General features: G+C 42.1%; 1 protein-coding gene across 4 annotated transcripts in view; it reads left to right on the plus strand.

Moving 5' to 3' along the window:
* LOC140211145 (interleukin-1 receptor-associated kinase-like 2) overlaps positions 1-20,950 on the plus strand; it is a 73,501-nt gene that overhangs the window by 33,266 nt on the left and 19,285 nt on the right. For 3 of the 4 annotated variants that reach the window (XM_072280656.1, XM_072280658.1, XM_072280660.1), the window contains exons 4-9: positions 3,862-3,956; positions 7,142-7,336; positions 9,291-9,355; positions 11,146-11,260; positions 14,382-14,497; positions 20,321-20,531. In XM_072280656.1, the coding sequence (XP_072136757.1) occupies positions 3,862-3,956; positions 7,142-7,336; positions 9,291-9,355; positions 11,146-11,260; positions 14,382-14,497; positions 20,321-20,531 (797 nt within the window). The remainder of the gene's footprint in view (positions 1-3,861; positions 3,957-7,141; positions 7,337-9,290; positions 9,356-11,145; positions 11,261-14,381; positions 14,498-20,320; positions 20,532-20,950) is intronic. The other variant, XM_072280657.1, reaches the window with a different exon arrangement.

Here is a 20,950-nt window from a genome sequence, read left to right on the forward strand (position 1 = left end):
TGTTAGAGGCAGATGCAGTTAGGGGTACAAGAAATTCTTAGATAGACACATGGATGATAGAAAAATGGGCTATGTAGGATGGAAGGGTTAAAATGATCTTAGAGATGTTATGAAGTTGGCACACCATTATGAGCCAAAGGTCCTGCGCTGTGCTGTAGTGTTCTATGTTCAATGATCTATTTAACAAGCCAGATGTGTCCAGTTTTATTATGAAATGTGTGGTAAAAGGAAAATGTGAGAGAATCGTCAATGAAGTGCAATAAACTGAGATTATACAGAGTGGGTCTTGTCAAATTTAGCAGTTTATACTTTAACCTAATTTGTGAGAGTTGTTCATGACAACAACAAACCACTATTGGTAAAAGTATCATGGTTACAATAGACTTAATTTCAGCATAAAGGAGCAACAATAAATAAAGATGATAAACCCAGTGCCCTTCTCATAATCTGGTGGCTAGTAGCACAGGTCTTTATTTCAATATGCTGTGCCAAGTTCTTTCTGGTTACACTTATGTTTTTGTGATTTATTTTTTTTCTCTTTGATCTTGCATTCTTCCAACCCCTAGTTTCCAGAGCAACTTTACCCTTGTCCCTTTCAAAAATACATTAATACATTTTGTATTTCAGCCAGACCATCACCAATGCCCCACACCCTTTGTTATCAAGGAAGAGGAGGTGAGGAACTTGTTCAGGAAGCAAAAATATCAAGCAGGCTGCTGGCCCTGATTCTGTTTCCCCTGTCATCTTAAAACACTGCACTAACCAGCTGTAGTCTGCACAGACACTTTCAATCGGTCTCTTAAACTATGCACAGTTCCAGCGTATTTCAAGAAATCTGTTATTTCTCGAGTCCCCAAAAAAATCACCCATCATTGGACTCATTGACTACAGACCAGTTGCACTCACATCAGTCATAATGAAGACTTTTAAAAGGCTAGGCAAGTCACTTCTCAAAACATAACTCAAAATTTTCTGAATTCCCTGCAGTTTGATAACAGATTTGTAGATGATCCAGTCAACATCGATCTAGACTTCATGCTTAATACATGTAAATGTATATGGTGAACACAATTGATCCCTGATCCTTGATCTTGCTAGCCCCATTTTTTCTGCAGGTTTAGCCAATACACCTGTTAAATTTCTTGTAGACTGAACTACTCCTTCAATGTTCTCCTCTATGAATTGTCTAGCATTCTATCAGAAATTTTAATTGAAGTGGCCCTATAGTTTCAACACTTTCCTTGTTCTGTCTCTTAACAAAGCCAGAGCACAGATTTCAAATGCTTTGTCAAGCACGTTCCTGGAAGATGTAGTATACTGTCGAACATAGAACACCACAGACTTTTTAACTTTCTCCAAGATCAATCTAATCTTTCCTTCCTACATTGATCTTCATTTTTTCAATTATCCATGTGCCTAAGGGTTTTTTAAATGCCCCTAAAATATCTGCCTCTACCACCACCACTCCATGTGTAAAAAATACTTGACCTCTGACATCCCCCAATATGTTCCTCCAATCACACTAAAATTATTACCCCCTCATATTAGCTATTCCCACCCTGGGAAAGATCCTCTGGCTGTCCACTCCATCTATGCTTCTTATCATGTTGAATACCTCTATCAAATCACCTCTCATCCTTCTTCGCTCCAGGGAGAAAAAGCTCAACCTCTCCTCATAAGACAATGTAATGTACAGGTCCTGTCCAGGTTACGACAGGGCTATCTTCCTTTGATCTGTTCATAACCAGGACAGTTCAGATGCTCAGCCTCCCAGATGCTGAGCATCTATGTCTGGGCTGTATGTAAGACAGGAGTCCGTGACCTGGGGAGGATGTGTAGTTATTCTGTTCCAGGCATCGGTCTGCTTCAAAATAATATCAGAACCATGATTTTTACATCTTGCAACTTTTAGCAAGATACTGTTTCAGTACATTAATTGTAGTTCGCACTATTTCCAACTTAACTTTCCAGTCTGCTTTGCTTTATAATCCATGAACCAATCCGTGTTGTGTTTGCCTCAACATTCATTGCAACAAAGAGTCGTAGAAAATACAGCACAGAAAAAGCCCTTTGGCCCATCTAGTCCATGTTGAACCACTTAAACTGCCTACTCCCATCGACTTGCATCAGGACCATAGCCCTCCATGTCCCTATCCAAGCTTCTCTTAACTGTTGAAATTGAGCGCGCATGCACTACTTGCGTTGGCAACTTGTTCCACATTCTCATGTCCCTCTGAGTGAAAATGTTTCCCCTCAAGTTTCCTTAAACTTCTCACCTTCCACCCTTAACCCAAGACACCTAGTTGTAGTCTCACCCAACCTCAGTGGAAAAAGCCTGCTTGCATTTACCCCATCCACAGTATGCCCCTCATAATTTTGTATACCTCTTAATCTTCAACGTTCCAAGGAATAAGGTCCTAACCTATCCAATCTTTCCTCATAACTCAGGTCCTCCAGTCCCAGCAACATCCTTTGTAGTCTTTCAACCTTATTTACATCTTTCCTGCAGCGAGTTAACCAAAATCGCACACAATATTTCAAATTCTGCCTCAACAATGTCTTGTACAACTTCAACATAACATTCCATGAGACAATAAGACCATAAGACAAAGGAGCAGAAGTTGACCATTCGGCCCATCGAGCTTGCTCCGCCATTTTATCATGAGCTGATCCATTCTCCCATTTAGTCCCACTCCCCCACCTTCTCACCAGAACCTTTGATGCACTGGCTACTCAGATACCTATCAATCTCTGCCTTAAATACACCCAATGACTTGGCTTCCACTGCTGCCCGTGGCAACAAATTCCATAGATTCACCACCCTCTGACTAAAAAAATCTCTTTGCATTTCTGTTCTGAATGGGCACCCTTCAATCCTTAAGTCATGCCCTCTCGTACTAGACTCCCCCATCATGGGAAACAACTTTGCCACATCCACTCTGTCCATGCCTTTCAACATTTGAAATGTTCCCATCCCAAAGATATTAAAATATTAAGATACATCAAGAATAGTTAGAAATAAACTTTCTTTTAGGTTTTCGAGATAATTTAGAGGACAGCAGGACAGAGAGGAGAGTTAGAGGTCAGGTTTTGAGTTTAACCATAGGGATGTGGCAGAATTAGAGGACAAGCCAGAGTCTAAGCCTCACTTTGGTGTTTGAAGGCCAACAATGTGGACGTAGTTGGATGTTGTGTCGGCATACCAGAGAGGATGTTTGAGGTCCCATCATTGGCAAGACTGGAGTTTCAGTCCTCATGCAGAGACTTCATTTGACAGGGACATCAAGTCCTGTTTCAGTATCAAAGATCAAAGTGCAAAGATCAACTGGAAATCCAGATCGAAACACAAAGTTCGATCATAAGTCCAGAAGTCAAGGCCCCTTGGCCAGACCCCCAAGTCTGCAATTCTTTGCAAGTCTGCTGGGAAATTTGAAAGTCCAGTGTTTTTGAATCTACGACGCTGAAGGCCACAGATAGTCTCTCCTGGAGTTAGAGCACTGTGTACGTGGTGTGGGTGGGAAGGAGGGAGGAAAGGAGTTTGTTTTGCTGTTATTTTGTTTCCTGTTGTGTTCTGTGTTGTTCTGCCAAGCATAGTGGGCATGTTATGTTGGCGCCGGACTGTGTGGCGACACTTGTGGGCTGTCCCCAGCACATCCTTAAGTTGTGCTGGTTGTTGATACAAATGACATATTTCACTATACATTTTGATGTGCATGTAATAAATCTGAATCTACCTGTAGAGTATTTTATTGAATGTGCCTCTTACAGACTTAGAGTTGTGTAAACCAGTTCCAAATTAGAGTTCTGCCTTGTTATTTTGTTGTTGCTTCTTTTAACTATTATTTATTTTTTAACCTACAGTACACAAGCTTGATCTACTTCCTGGACCACCGAGCCCTCCTAGCTACTTGAACTCCAAGCTAAACTGTGACAAACTTGAAATACCATCAGGGATGGTAAGATTAGACAGAAATAACTATGAATTTTGGCATTTCAGTGAATCTAGTTAAAATTTTCCAACAAATAGTGATTATTAAACATCCAAAGGAAACCATCAACACACTGGACATATGATTGACCAGAAGCTGGAAAGGACCATCTAAATGGCTACAAATGCAAGTCAGGGCTGTGTATTCTGCAGTGAGTAACTTGCCTCCTGACACCCCACAATGTGAAATTGGTTTATATTGTCTCATGTGCTGAGATACAGTGAAAGGCTTTGTTTTGCATGCATCCAAACAGATAATTTCATTACAACGGTGCAGAACGCAACAATAGTGGAATGCAGAATAATGTGTTTGAATTATAGAGAAAGTACAATGCAAGCGGACAGTTGGCTGCAAGCCCGTAACGGGGTCATTTGAGAGGTCAAGTGCCCATCTTGTCATACAAGCAGACCGTTCAATAGACGTATAACAACAATGCAGAACCAGTTCTTGCACCCAGTGGTACATGCTTTGAGGCTTTCTTTATATCTTCCACCTGATGGGAGGGAGGGGTGAGAAGAGAGAATGTCCAGGATGGATAGGGTCTTTGATAATGTTGGCTGCATTACCGAGGGAGTGAGAAGTGTTAACAGAGTCCATGGAGGGGAGATTGGTTTCTGTGACATGCTCAGCTGTGTCCACAACTTTTTGTAGTTTCTTGTGGTTTTGAGTGGAACAGTTGCTATACCAACCCATGATATATCCAAATAGGATCTTTTCTATGGTGCATCTATAAAAATTAGTGAGGGTCAATGAGGGCATGTCAAATTTCTTTCGTCACCTGAGGAAGAGGTGCTTTTTTTACCGTAACATCTATGTATGTATATAGTTGGATCAGTACAAGCTATTGGCCATGTTTATTCCTAGGAACTAGCAGGTCTCGTCCCATTCAACCTCAGCACAGGTGATGTAAATGTCAGTGTTTGCACTGCACCCTTCTTGAGGTTAGTGACCCTCTCTTTTGTCTTGCTGACGATGAGGGAAAAGCTGTTGTCATGACACCATGTCACTAGGTGCTCCACCTCCTTCGATCCATCGTTACTTGAGATCCAGCCCGTTATGGTGGTGCCACCTACAGACTTGCAAGTGGGGTTACAGCAGCACCCAGCCCTGTGGTGTACAGGGAGTAGAGCGGGGGCTGAGGCTGTGGTCTTGTGGGGAACCAGTGTTGAGAATAATCGTGGCAAAAGTGTTACTGCCTGTCCTTATTTATTGTGGTCTGTTGGTTAGAAAGTCAAGGATCCAGTTGGAAAGAGAATTTGAGTCCCATATCTAGAAGTTTGGTGATGGGTTTGCTTGGAAGTCAATAAATAACAGACTGATGTAGGTTTCTTTACTATGAATATTGCCAGGGAGGTGACATTACCATAAACCTGTGAATTGCAGTGTATTGAGGTTGTCTGAGAGGCTGGAGTTCGTGTATACCATGACCAGCCTCTCAAAGCATTTCATAATGCTAGATGCCAGAGCCATATGGCTATAATAATTAAGGTATATTATCTTATTTTTCTTAGCTACCGGGATGATAGGTGGGAACAGGTGTGAACCTCAAATTTAAGTAGGGAGAAGTTAAAAATGTCTGCCCTCCTCCCCCCAGCTGATCTGCACAGGATCTAAGGTTGTAGTCAGTGATCCCATCCAGGCCAAATGAAGCCTTCGCATTAACTACAAAGTATTAATCAGGAGTGCGACGTAATATTCTCCACTTATGTGGCTGAGCATAGTTTCAACAACACTTAAGAAATTCAACACCAATTAGGTCAAAGCAGTCTGCTTGATTGGCTCCACTTTAAACATTCACTCCCTCCATCACTGGTACATTGTGGCTGCAATGTCTACCAACTACAAAATGCATTGCATTATCTCCTCTCAGTTTCTAACTCCGACTCTACATCCAATACTTCAGTGTTACCGGCTGTGTTCACTTAAAATTTGTATACATATATGGGTTGTACTTTGCAGTTCCCCTCCAAGACCGAGGGAGATGTCTTCCTTTTTTAAAGAAAGGGGCTTCCCTTCCTCCACCATCAACTCTGCTCTCAAACGCATCTCCCCCATTTCACGCACATCTGCTCTCACTCCATCCTCCCGCCACCCCACTAGGAATAGGGTTCCCCGGTCCTCACCTACCACCCCACCAGCCTCCGGGTCCAACATATTATTCTCCGTAACTTCCGCCACTTCCAACGGGATCCCACCACTAAGCACATCTTTCCCTCCCCCCCCTCTCTGCATTCCGCAGGGATCGCTCCCTACATAACTCCCTTGTCCATTCGTCCCCCCCATCCCTCCCCACTGATCTCCCTCCTGGCACTTATCCGTGTAAGCGGAACAAATGTTACACATGCCCTTACACTTCCTCCCTTACCACCATTCAGGGCCCCAAACAGTCCTTCCAGGTGAGGCAACACTTCACCTGTGAGTCGACTGGGGTGATATACTGCGTCCGGTGCTCCCGATGTGGCCTTTTATATATTGGCAAGACCCGACGCAGACTGGGAGACCGCTTTGCTGAACATCTACGCGCTGTCCGCCAGAGAAAGCAGGATCTCCCAGTGGCCACACATTTTAATTCCACATCCCATTCCCATTCTGACATGTCTATCCACGGCCTCCTCTACTGTAAAGATGAAGCCACACTCAGGCTGGAGGAACAACACCTTATATTCCGTCTGGGTAGTCTCCAACCTGATGGCATGAACATTGACTTCTCTAACTTCCGCTGAGGCCCCACCTCCCCCTCATACCCCATCTGTTACTTATTTTTATGCACACATTCTTTCTTTCACTTTCCTTTTTCTCCCTCTGTCCCTCTGAATATACCTCTTGCCCGTCCTCTGGGTCCCGTCCCTCCCCTTGTCTTTCTTCCCGGACCTCCTGTCCCATGATCCTCTCGTATCCCCTTTTGCCTATCACCTGTCCAGCTCTTGGCTTTATCCCTCCCCCTCCTGTCTTCTCCTATCATTTTGGATCTCCCCCTCTCCCTCCAACTTTCAAATCCCTTACTCACTCTTCCTTCAGTTAGTCCTGACGAAGGGTCTCGGCCTGAAACATCGACTGCACCTCTTCCTACAGATGCTGCTTGGCCTGCTGCGTTCACCAGCAACTTTGATGTGTGTTGCCAGTATAATTTTTGTTTTGTTTACTTTGTTCAGGATGACATTAGCCACAGGCCCTACCAGGAAACAAATCAACCTGCTGAGATACTCAGCTGCATGTGGTCCTTGGTGGACTTGAAACAAGCCACTGATAATTTCAATGAAAATTTTAAGATTGGCCAAGGTACATTCGGCTGTGTCTACAAAGCCAACCGGTTCAATACTGACTATGCCATAAAACTGTTAAATAAGGTAAGTATCTTCTTTGTGTGTGAGAGGTGGCTTTGAGTGTTGTCAATGGGCAGCTTGCTTTTCACTATCTGAAAATAAATGGTGTATTGAGATATTACAAAGATACAGTAATTGGAGGAATGTTCAGTACAATGCTTTAGCAATCTATGCAGTTTTACAAAATACATGAGGGGAAGTAGAAATTAATACTTGAGATCAAAGCATGTCTTTTAATAGATTTTCAGGTTAGGAGTGTGGAGGGAGACTGCTCCCACATACATCAAGTTAGACAACAAGCTATCCCGTCCTTGCAGATTTTAACTCATGGACTTCACCTGCAAAGACACCTTCATTTTCTCACATCATCCCTCTATGGATAGATATGAGCTTCAGGCAGCAGAAGGCAACAATTAGGGGTGCTAAAGGGACAAATTCCAGGAGGAAAAGTTGGGAAGGCAGCATAGTTAGGGGGACAGTCCAGGATTTTGGGATGCCTTAGGAGTTTCCGAGTGACTCCACATGCACCACAGTTGTACTCATGGTCTGAAACAAAATTGGCTTGCCTTTCTTTGGATTTCTAGTTTTGGAGTCCACTTAGTGCGTTTCGTCATGAGCCCTGTAGATATCTCTCATCTGCCCAAGCTCAGGGAAAGTATTGTGAGCCAGGTGGGGAAGTCACTGCAGTCATTTTAACTACCAGCATGGTATTTTGTGCTGGGAAGGCATGGTTAAGATCAGCCCTTAGGAGTTTGCCTGAACAATAGAGCTTAGATTCTGGTTATATAAGAATCTGTTGGATTGAACAATATGTCCAGCTTTATTTATGCACATTTGCCACTACGTAATATCTCTCATGCAAACTTGACTGTTTAGTCGTCTTCCGCATTGTTCGACCTTCTGCTACAGAGCTTATTTACCTGTCAGTAGACACGGTGGCCGAATGACCTACTTTATACTGTCCAACTCTATGATCTTCTCTGTGGAGAAAGGACTGATGATTCAGGAGGCTGCATACCTTATATTGAAAGGCAGACTATTTGGGAGTCAATGAACAACCTGACTCATAAGGCAAGCACGTGGATAATCATCGTGTAACTGATTCTTGGGGTTCTGAGCATTAGTTCTTGAAGCAGACTTAAAGAGCTGAATGGCCTAATTCTGCTCCTATGTTTTATAGTGTTGGCCTGAATAATTCAGTATTAAGTGGAATAGGAAGGACGTCCACCTAAGTTTTCTTTGCTAATCTTCCATCAGATTATTTCTACAATACATTAAAGTATATTATCTTATTTTTCTCCTCGATAAGTGATGTTCTGTTCAGGCTGGCAGTGGGCCTCTTTCTTCATCCCTAACGGCTATTTCCATTCTGTCTCTGGTAACTCTGGCCCAGGATCCTGATTCAGTTGGACTTCCAAACCCATTATAGAACGCCTCTTTGTAACATTATCTATCTTTGACTAAATTTAAGTTTTGCCTTCCTAGCCTTTATCTTTTGAGCTGTTTTGTTTTCTGTTTCAAATGCTTTGAGGTATGTCAGTATGCATCCACCTCGTTGTGTGGAAAAAGCCCTCAGCAATTGTTTGCAGAAGTCTCCGTTTTATCAGCTTGGCTTTTTGTGTTGATAAGAAGCATAGGTTGATTTATTTATTTATTATTATTATTATTGATTTCTGTATTTGCACAGTTTATTGAACATCCAAGTTTGGTGCAGTCTTCATTGATTCTGTTATGGTTCTCATTCTGTGGATTTATTGAGCATGCCCACAAGAAAATGAATCTCAGGATTGTATATGATAGCATATATGTACTTTGATAATAAATTTACTTTGAACTTTGAGGGGAGGGTTAAATTGATCCAAGAGCAAGTTAAAAGGTCCTCCCAAAATGATAGACCCAAGGGCTTTTTCTGTGATGTGCTGTAATGTTTTATGTTCAATGCTCTATGTATTATAGTGTTGAGCTTTCTTTTGAACAGCTGCAAGACGTCAACTTGAAAAGCGCTCGGGAATTTTTTTGCAGAGAAGTTGAAAGTCTCTACCAGTAAGTACACTGTGGCTATGTGACAAGACATTAGTATGGCTTGAGTGATTTTTGTAATGAGAAAATGAAAGCAACATGGTAGCTGCACCATTATAACTCGCATCCCTGACTCCTGATCTTAAATGTATTTCCTTGAGCGATACAGGGGTCAAGATAATCAAGTGGGATTAGAGGGAATTCCTTCCATGGCCATGAGTAATGGGAATAACAAAATAAGATAAAGAGCCTAGGAGTAAATGTTTACCTATTGATTACCTCTACAGGGTTATACTTAAACTGATATCTCACAATTTATCATTAGATAGAGAAAATGTTTTGGTGAGCTTGGCCTTAAAGTTGGCTCACTTATCTGTGCTTGGGTCATGTGTAATTGGGTTATTGTTGGCACATGTACCAAGATGTTGTCAAAAACTTTGTTTCCAGCTGTAGAAATCATCGCAAGTTGTGGTTGGGTGTATGTACCTCTCTGTATGTTCTGCTCATCAATCACTCAGCCTCCTGAATGATCCAGTTTCAGCTCCAACTCCTTAACATGGTCTATCAGAAGCTGTAGCTGGATGCAGTTCTTTCAGGTGTAATCGTCAGGGACACTGGAGGTCTCCCTGCCTTCCAAATCCCACAAGGGAAGAATTCCAGCATCCTGTCTGGCTTCTCCACTGCCTTAAGTGTGCAATAAGAAAGAAATAAAAAATAAATAAATAAATAAAATTCTACCTGCAGCCTACACTCCTCCTTGCGGAAGCCTCAATAAGCCAAAGCCTCAACTCCCCACTCCAAGGCTGGCCTACTCATGCAATGGCCGCTCCACTTAAACCTAAATTCTTTTTATTGGTGCTTGCAAAGTACCTAATTATGCACAATCCAATGTCTCTCTGACAATGTGCTGACAGCCCCCATTGGCTTTTTTAAACTCTCTCTCCCTCTACACAATCTGGTGTTTCTTCAGGACTGTGGTGTACAAAATGTACCGAATGCCCCCACTTGCTTCTTTTAAGTTCTCTCTCCCCCTATGAAATCTAGTATCTCTTATAGACTATGACATGTAATATGGGCCGACTGCCCCCACTCGCCTCTTTTAAACTCTCTCTCCCTCTACACAATCTAGTGTCTCCTCAGAACAATGGCACACAAAATTATTTTAAAACTTTTTTTAAACAATGGCTTCTAATGTTTTCCCTATGACAAATGTTAATATTTCTGTAATCTTTCTCCATCACTTTTTGAATTAAATAATTTATATTTACAATTTTCCAATCTAATTGAACCTTCCGTGAATCTAAGCAACAAGATTACTTTAGCTGTTTTTCCGGCTCCTCAAAATGAGATGTATAAAGTAGAGAAACTTTGCGCAAAAGGATATAGAACATAGAACGCTACAGAGTAGTACAGGCCCTTCAGCCCATGATGTGTCGACCTTTTAACCTACTCAAAGATCAATCTAACCCTTCCTTCCTACATTGCTCTCAATTTTTCTATCATCCATGTGCCTAAGAGTTCCTCAAATGTCCCTAATGTATCTGATTCTACCACCACCCCTGGCAGGGCATTGTGCACCCACTGCTCTTTATGTTAAAAAAACTTACCCCTGACATCTCCCTGTACTTTACTCCAATCACGTTACAATTATGTCCCCTTATATTAGCCATTTCCACCCTGGTATCCATTTGATCTATGCTTCTTATCATCTTGTACACATGTGGAGGGTGTGATTTGCTGCTGCGGTGATGCCTAAAGAAATACTGGCTTCTTATTAAAGTTTGTTGAACTTAATTTTCCCTCTTGCTCCTCAGGTATCGGCACTCCAACATTATAGCCCTAGAAGGCTGCTGTGCTGAAAATGATTCTTACTGCCTTATTTATCAGTATATGTCCAATGGCTCGCTTGAGAACAAGCTTCACTGCAAGGTAAGCTGCTGTTCTTTTATTCCTAAGTAAAGTAAATCAAAAGGAATATGCCTATGATTGTATAACTCTTCACCCAATGGTCATTTACAGTGAGAACATTTGCATTCCTCTCTATAATCTGATGAATTTCAATAAACAATACTTCAGAGCCTTAGCAGCTATTTGGCGTAAATACTTAAGGAAAGGAGGATTTTTATTTCAGTAGAAGATCAATGAATCTCCGTTTCCTAAAGCACATCACAGTTTTTAAAAAAAGCTTTTTTGAAGTGCCATCCTTGTTTTAACAGAGGGAAACAGTAGCTGACTGGTTTACAGCAATGATTTATTTCAAGATTTCGTGAACAAATATTACCCAGGACACCTAAATCTGCTATCAAACCTGATTCTGAACATCCCTCTCTGTGTGTCCAATGCAATGGAAGCTTTGATTCCATTTGAATCTCATTAGAATTCCCATTGGTTGAAGTACGAAAACTAATAAAAAAAAACTTGCAGATGCTGGAGATCAGTAATAAAAACAGAAAGTATTGGAAGCACTCATTTGTCAGGCATCATCTGCAGAGCAGTAAATTAATTTTTCTGATCAAGGCCTCTTTGTCACAACTGGGAAAGAGAGAAAATACACTCTTTATTAGGTACACCTGTACACAATAATGCAAATATCTAATCAACCAAACGTGTGGTAGCAACTCAATGTATAAAAGCATGCAGACATTCTCAGTTGTTAAAATGCTTTCATAGAAATTGGATTACTGTGCAAAACAGGTATTTAATTTTGATGATTGGGAAGCTAGCAAAGAGATCGTGAAACTGGAATATGCTTGTTTTATCTTTATTGTGGCTTACTCCTTTTAAGAAGCAGTAGCACTTGGCCTGGGCATTTCAGACAGCAGCAACAGCATTCACGAGCAACCCCAGGGGAGATAGGTCAGCAGTAGTAAATCAGTTCTGAAAATGAGGTCATACTGGTGGCGGGGGTTACAAAAGAAGTGACGTGTGAGAGGCAATATCGGAGGAGGAGAGTAGATGAAACTGCCAAAGCTCTCAATGGCACGGACTAGCTCCGAACGCTCGAGGGATGGGAAGAACAGACTAAACAATCAGAAGGATATCAACGATCAGTGGAGAGAGCACATTCAAGAAATTCTTAACCAGAACAGCACTGCTGAACCAGAGGTTACTAACCAAATCCTCCAGAGACCTGTGAGAGAAGACATGAGGGAACTTCCCAGTATGGAGGAGGTCCTTGATGCCACCAGGAGCCTGAAACACAGAACAAAGCCACTGTTCCTGACGAGATTTCAGCAGAGATCCTTAAGGACGGTGGACCAGCTTAAGGGTCTGCTGGTCCTGAAGGTCTGGGAAAAGGAACAGCTGCCCTCAGAGCTCAGGGATGCTCTAATAGAGACCATATTCAAGAAGGGAGACAAGGCAGATTGTAGCAATTACAGAGGCATCTCCCTCCTGTCCACAACAGGCAAAGTGCTTGCACGTATCCTTGTCAACCGACTTCTGCTACCTGAAGAAGTACTCCGTGAGTCAGAGTGTGGTTGCTGCCCATCTAGAGGTACTGCAAACATGATTTTCACAGCAGGCCAATTACAGGAAAATGCCATGAACAAAGACAATCCTTGTACTTGTCTTTCAATAATTTATCAAAGGCATTTGATACAGTAGACCTCCAAGCATTCTAGCGTGTACTATCAAGACATGGCTGTCCTGACAAGGACTTATGGATACTGAGGCTGTTGCATGCTGGTATGTGCTCAGTACATCTCCAGTGTATCCTGAATGCCTTTGCCAAGGTATACAGGGCCCTAGGTCTTGTTTTGAATATAAAAAAGACGCAGGTCCTATATCAGCCATTGCCGAAGCAACCATTCATCTAGTTCTTCATAAAAGTTCGCGATATCATGATTGAAAATGTAGACCACTTTCCCTACTTTGGCAATATTCTCTCCTCAAAAGCAGGCGCCGACTCAAAGATCAAACAACACCGGAATAGTGCGAGTGAAGCCTATGCAACATTAAGGAAAAGAGTCTTTGAAGATTGTGCCCTACAGGTTCAAACAAAACCTTTGGTCTATAAAGCAGTAACCTTTCCAACATTACTGTATGGAGCTGAATCATGGACCATGTACAGCAGGCACCTAAAAACTCTGAAACAATACCACCAAAGAATTGAGGATCAGCTGGAAGGACAGGCACACTAACACCAGCATAGTGGAGGACGCCATCAAGAACAGCATCTCCACCACGATAAAGCAATACCAACTCCGATGGATAGGTCATGTCATTCAGATACCTAGTTCACATCTCCCCAAACAGTTCCTTCACTCCCAGTTGAAGGAAGATCAGCAAGTCCCTGGTGAGCAAAGGAAACGCTTCAAAGATATAAAAATCAGCCTGAAGAAATTCAACGTTCCATCTAAACACTGGGAAGACATTGCACTCAACCGATGCACCTGTGGGAAGTATTACATGAGAATGACCACCTCTGTGCCACAGAGAAAAAGTGGCAACTGTGAAAGGAGAGAATGAACAACCAAAAGATCCAAACATTAACTACAGCCACCACTTACACATGTCCACATTGCAGTAGAATATGTGGATCCTGGATCAGGCTCTACAGCCACCCGAGGACCTACCAATAGACAATCACTTGAGACCATCTTACTCAACTCGAGTTATTACACTATCCTCCCCAGTAGTTGTTATCAGCTAACAGAAACCTTTATCTGTACCAAGACTTGACAGCAACATTTACAGTGGGTTATTTTTACCACAGAAAATCACATCTTGTTGGGGATGGGAGTTAGATCATGTAAACTTCAGCATGATGTATTCCTTGCTGAGCTGTAAGTTAGTTATGAAGTTATGAACTTTTGATCCAATCTCTGCTGATAAGTAATTAATGAGTATCGTGCACATTGAAGACATCATCAACCTTGTGGAATATGGATGGTGTATGACACCTGCATTGGTGTGAGTTGTGACTGGAAATAATCTTCAAAGGGAAATGGGTGCTTACACTTTAAAACAGGCCCTAGGTTACCATTTATCCATAACAGTCTTCCTTTTTCTTTTTCTAATCCAGTTTAAAAAATCTCTTCTGTTTCAGAATCCTGCTGATGTGATTTTATGGGAAGCACGTATTAAGATTGCAGTTGGAACAGCAAGGGCGATACAATACCTGCATCAGTGCGATGTACCGCTAATTCATGGAAATATTAAAAGGTAGGATTGTACCAGAACTTCTGGTTCAGATCCAGATTTATTTATCACTTGCACATTGAAACCTACAGTGAAATGTGTCCTTTACGTTAATAACCAACACACCGAAGGATGTACTGGGCGCAGCCTGGAAGTATTGCCACACTTTCTGACGCCAACGCAGCATGCCTGAAATGTTCAGCAAAACAGCACAGAACACTACAAACCAGAACATAGCAAGCAGCAAAGCAACAACAGTGAAAGGAGACCCGTTCCTCCCTCTCTCCCACTCACCCATCTACCAAACACATACATAATCCTTTAAATTACTTGTGCTCTAATTGGAAGAGTAATGAGCAAAGCTTCCAGGTATGTAGCACTAAACATATATACACCATATACATTCAGTGGCCACTTTATTAGGTACACCTGGACACCTGCTGCTTGTTAATGCAAATACCTAATCAGTCAATCATGTGGCAGCAACTCAGTACGTAAAAGCATGCAGACATGGTTAAAAGGTTCAACTGATATTCAGGCTAAACATCAGAATGAGGAAGAAACGTGAACTATGCAATGATTGTTGGTGCCAGACGGGGTAGTCTGAGTATCTCAGAAACTGCGAATCACCTGGGGTTTTCTCATACAACAGTCTCTACAGTTTACAGAGAATGGTGTGGAGAAACAAAAATCATCCAGTTGTGGGTGAAAATGCCTTGTTAATGGGAGAGGTCAGAGAAGAACACCAGACTAGGTCAAGTTGACAGGAAGGCGACAGTAACACAGATAACCACACGTTACAACAGTGGTGTGCAGAAGAACTTCTCTGCACACACAGCATATTGAACCTGGAAGTGGGTGGACTACACCAGCAGTGGATGACAACGAACGTACTCAGTGGCCACTTTATTAGGTACAGGAAGCATGTAATTAAGTGGCCACTGAGGGCATATACACTGCAGCCAAGTGCACCACTCAGATTCTGAAATTCAACAGGTTGCAAAATGTAATCTCTGCTGTAGAGCATATTTAGTGCTGCTGGTCACAGATGAATTTACAGGCTGTATTTTTGGGACTCAGCAGAAATGAGAAAATGTGAAGTGCTCCCATCCTCCAGTGTGTTTTCCCAGACTTTCTTCATAATCTGCTTCTGAAGGTATGAACCCTGTTGAATGCTGTTAGCATTCTGCTGCCTCACCCATGCAGTTAATTTTCTTCCTTACAATGATTAACAACCAGATATTCTTTTACTTTTGAAGCAGTGTTGTGCGTTTCCCAAGATTCTTCCTCAAAATCCCGTTAAATTCATAGGGTTCCCAAGTTGTGCTGAGTTTTCATTTTTTCCTGTAGGATTTAGGTGTATATTGTTATTTTTCTTGTGGTGTAGCTTTCCTATGCTTGCTTGTATTAAGTAATCACCTATGTACTTGCAATTGTTCAGTGAATTTTTCAGTAATTACGAGACAGTTGCTTCTGTTTTTCTGTAGAGACTTTATAGTTTACAGTAGCATGTGTCAGGTTACTTCAGTCTGGCTATTTTATAGGTTAATTGCTACCAATGGAAATTTGGTTAACTCTAGTCTGAGTAGAAGATAACCATGACTGCTTTTTCATTTGTCTTGGCTCCTCTTTCATGTTGCTCTTCCACTCATAACACTTAATGAAACGATCATTAGCAATAAGTTTTATACATCATTCATAACTTCTAGAGAACCTATGGTTCGCAAAAGTATCAGGATCCAACGCTTCTTAATTATCCTTTGAGTATACCTGAACTGATACAGGTTTGATAGAATCACTCAAGATTTATTGCATGGTGTAGCCAAGAACTTTTAAAGTCTATTAGTTGAACGTATGTAAACTAGTAAAGTCTGGGTTAGAGAAAGCTCTGCAGCCAGACACATAGAGAGGGAGATGGCAGCTTCCATCACATCCAGTGGGTGGTAATGACGGAGGCCATAGGACCCAGATGGTGTGCAAACACATGGAGTAGGCACTGTTGGTCCACAGTTACCACCCACACTCACGAATCCAGCCAAAGTGTACTCCTGAACTCCACAGCACATCACCAAGTGGCTGCACCCTTCTCCCCGACCTGTTATGCCAGGCCCTCTTGGGCAGTTCCTCCACTCGCAGCCATGAGGTCACAAGAGCCGGCAGAGAGCAGTGTTTCGCAATAGGATTGCTGATGCAGGCTCCAGGCGTTGCAGAATGTAGCAGTGGTTTGCATTGTTGTCTCACCACACGGGTTCCCAGAACAGCAACATGCAATAGTGGGAGGGGAGATGTTGGTTCCAGGTTCCGAGCATAACAGCATCCAGGCACCTGTTTTGAAGTACAGTGAAGTATACATCTGTGGGAGTACAGCAGGACTCGACGGTGAAGAGCACTATACAACTCAGTGTTATGTCGGTATTGTTCAGATGGATATTATCAAAGCTTTTTATCTACTTTGCCAATCAAGTGTACCAAACAGTACTGTGTACGGTATTGGAAGCTTGGATACCTGTGTATTGTAGTAACTTTTAATCTGGTTTCTCAACCTACCAAAGCCAACCCATGCCTCCTACTTCATAGCTTGCCTTGTTTCACATTGAACTAAATTTCTCTCAATCTGTATGTGAGATTATAATTTCATAATGTAATGTCACATTATGATCACTCTTTCCAAAAGGGCCCTTAAGTAATGAATATTTCTCATTGCACATTATTGGATCCAAAATAGGTTGTACCTTTAATGGTTTCTCAATTCAGTGATCAAGAACAAAGAACGTATAGGACATTACAGAACAGTACATGCCCTTCGGTCCACAATGTTGTGCTGACCTTTTAACCTTCTCTAGGATAAATCTAACCTTTCCCTCCTACAACAGCCCTTCAGTTTCTATCATCCATCTAACTATGTAAGAGTTGCTTAAATGTCCCTAATGTGTCTGCCTGTACCACCACCCTGGCAGGGTATTCCAGATATCCATCACTCTGTTTAATAAAAACCTCTGACATTTCCCCTTTACTTTACCTCAATCGTCTTAAAATTATGCCCCCTCGTATTAGCCATTTCTGCCCTGGGAAAAAAATCTGTCTATCCACTCAATTTCTGCCTCTTGCTGTACATTTCTATCAAGTCATCTCTCAGAAAAGAAAACTATCTTTTATAAACTTGCATTATCATTTATTTCCCAAGGTGATTTCCACCTCTTGTGATTTCCTAGCTGATTCGACTTGATATCCCTGACTAACATCCTTTCTGTTCACTGGTTTATCTCATCTTTTAATATAAAGGCTATTCCTCGTCTTTTTCCATTTTGCCTATTATCTAAGAGATAAGAATCCTGAAATTTAATTCCCAATCATGGTTATTCTGCAACTATATCAGTTGACAGTTATAAATCACTCCTATTTATTTTTATTGGTATCAAACTTAAGCAAAAAGTAAACTTCCCAAGCTTAAATGTCTCTCTGGACACAGTGCTATGGACAATTTATTCATCCTTCATGTAGCCTCCGTTTAATGCTTACATAGACTACCTGGTGGACAATTGCAAGAGTTGATTTGCCTCCTGAGTACCCTCAAATCTGTTTTACTCATAGCCACCCCAACTCCTCCAGTCCTCCATAACTAACCAATTCTACAGTACTTGTTGCAGGAGGGTAACTACTCCTGGAACAAAGTGTCCTCGTAATGTGCCCCTTTCCTGAACACTGCCATGTCCAAAACCCAGTCACAAGTTCATCAGCTCTGAATGCAAGTTCCTAGACCTGCAAACATCTACCACTGGCATTATTGCTGTAAGCTCCTATGTTCTGTTGATGCAGCAGATTGACTACACTGCAAAACCTGACTTGATTTCTTTTTACATTTTAGTTTATTCAGTTCTTTAAATATAAAGTTATAGTTCAGCTATTATCTTATGGAATTGCCTTCCTTTAGAAAGTAAGATCCTGTACTTTGGGGGCACTGAATGCTGTGTCAAAATGAGCTGTGCCTCAGCTGAACCTACTCAGTTTGGGGATTTGTGATGTAGCTGAAATGATAATGTAATCCCCATTCCACATATTCAGAGTGACACAGTTTTTCACCTCGAGATGAGATTTCCAAAATAAAACAATATTCTTATGAATTTTCACTATTCGTTGAGAACTTGGGAAGACCTCTTCTTTAGTACTATTTAATATTCAATGGTAATTGTAGACATCAAGTGTCATGTTGCTGAGATGCATCCTAGGATCTGCTGGGACATATCAGTGATGTAATCTGGGGTCACTGGGTTTTGGGTCTTTTAACATCAGACTACCCTCACCCAGGTGACCGAGCCATTGTTGACCAGGCCCTGGCTTGTGTCCCAGCAGCATTGGTCTATGGAACACTCCTCTTGATCCATAGCCATCTGGAGGCTTGCTTAGCAGCCTCTGTGACAGTCCTGATGGCTCTTTTCTTTACAGCCCCTGTAATGCCAAGGAGAGAGTAGGTTCTGCAGGGTGTACAGCCAACATAACCTCTATACTCTACCTCACTACCAAAGGCTTGCCTTATGCCATCCACCCCTGACTCTGGCACCACTCTACCAGCTCCTGGTATTTGATTTTCTTACTCTTGAACATGTCCTCAATCAGGTCTTCCCAAGGCACTATTAATTATACCAGGACCACCTGCTTCAAGGTTTCTGACAGAACATCCATTATCACACCTCAGTGATGTTGGTGTGATGAGGTCAGGGAACTCTAGTTGCTTGCCAAGATTGAGTTCTAGTTGCCAGTCAGACGCCGTGGCGAGCAAGCCTGTTGGCGATCTGGGCTGAGGCTATGGTTGGTCTCCAGCTTTGACAAAGCTATTCTCCCAGGGCTTTTAGGCAGCTGCTGAGGATGTGTTCCAGGGTCCCTCTGCCAAGGTAGAGAGGACATGATGGTGCCTCACTTTTGCCCCAAGCAGAAAGGTTCATTGGACTAGGCAGAACGTCATCCACAGCTTGGATGCGAGGGTTTCTGCTGTCAGATGTTGGACCAGGAGACCTTCTGCTTCAGCGCACCCTCCCATCTTGTCCAAACTCCCTCTGCCCCTTCCTTGAAAGCTGCTTGCACCTCTTCCTGGACTAGTTTGTGTCTGTCCCTGCCCTGGGCCCTGTCGAAGTGGGTTGAAGGGAAGCTGCCCAGCCCTGCCTAACCAGATGTCACTGTCCCTACCAGATGCCTGTGTCTCAGATGCAATTCAGCCATCTCCCCTACGTCCTTGGCGTTCCACTTCCTGCCTGTCCGGACATCAGTAGTTGCTGATGAGGCTTTGGGGTTGCTGGAATCTCTGTATAGCAGCAATTCTCTTAACAGGAAACCATGAACTCCTTGTTCAGGCTGTTGAAGGGAAGCTGCAGTTTATTTCTCTTCCCATAGAGACAAGAATGTTGTTCAAACTATGTGGGAGGCTGAGCCCTCTTCAAAGGTAACCATTGATCTTTCTTTCAAGAGCCTCAACTGGTGACATGGCTACCTCATATACCAGCACAGGCCAGAGGATTCAGGTAGATCCAGGCCTTGAACTTGCCAGGAAGGCCTGACTTGTCCACACTGGTGAGACAGACTTCTAACTCCTTGGTGGTCTTCTGGATGGCAGCTGCATCTCTTAGGCTGCAGTCAACGAGCTTCCTCAGGCTCTTGACTGGTTTCTCAGAGATGGTTGTGATAGCAATACCATTCAAGGAGATATTTTTTAGTAGTATTTAATATTTAATGGTAACTGTAGACATCAAGTATCAAAACATACTGAGCATCCAAGAATGTAACTGGAAGTTTAAGGCTATGATTTAGTTTAATTAACATAATAATTATATTTGATAAAATGTCTTCTTTCTGCAGTTCAAATATCCTGCTAGATGAGTATTTTACACCAAAATTGGGAGACTTTGGGCTGGTGAAGATGGGCCCTCTTAGCACAGATGCAAGTCAGATCAACAGCCATACCACATTAAAGACCAAGACGTTACAGGGACATCTAGCCTACTTACCAGATGAGTTTGTACGACACAGATGGCTGTCTGAAAAAATTGACACCTTCAGTTTTGGAATAGTAAGTGGTTTCTGTATAATGTTTTTGATTATTAATTAAATTAATCTGCTCTCAGGTAATCTTGGGTGAGGTTTCATTCAGAATGATAATGATAGGCTTCCAGCTTCCTTTTGGATATTAATGTATTTGCATAAAATAACATTGGGAATTTTGAAGCTTAACTTGGGGAGACATCAGAATCTATTTCCTTTGGGGCGGAAGGCAACAAAAATATAAAATGCTGGAAACACTGAGTAGGTGAGGCAGTATGCATGGAAAGAGAAGCAGTGATGCTTCAAGTGGAAAACCCTTTGTCAGATAATTCTTTATTAACTGTATTTCTCTTTGGTGTCTTACTACAGAGGGCAGAACTTTATATTTATTTTCATTCAACAGAGGAAACTTGAATATAATTCAGATCTTCCATTTTTTTTTGCATT

Source organism: Mobula birostris, chromosome 16, assembly GCF_030028105.1.
Source record: "Mobula birostris isolate sMobBir1 chromosome 16, sMobBir1.hap1, whole genome shotgun sequence".
In the NCBI taxonomy this organism is placed as follows: domain Eukaryota; kingdom Metazoa; phylum Chordata; class Chondrichthyes; order Myliobatiformes; family Myliobatidae; genus Mobula; species Mobula birostris.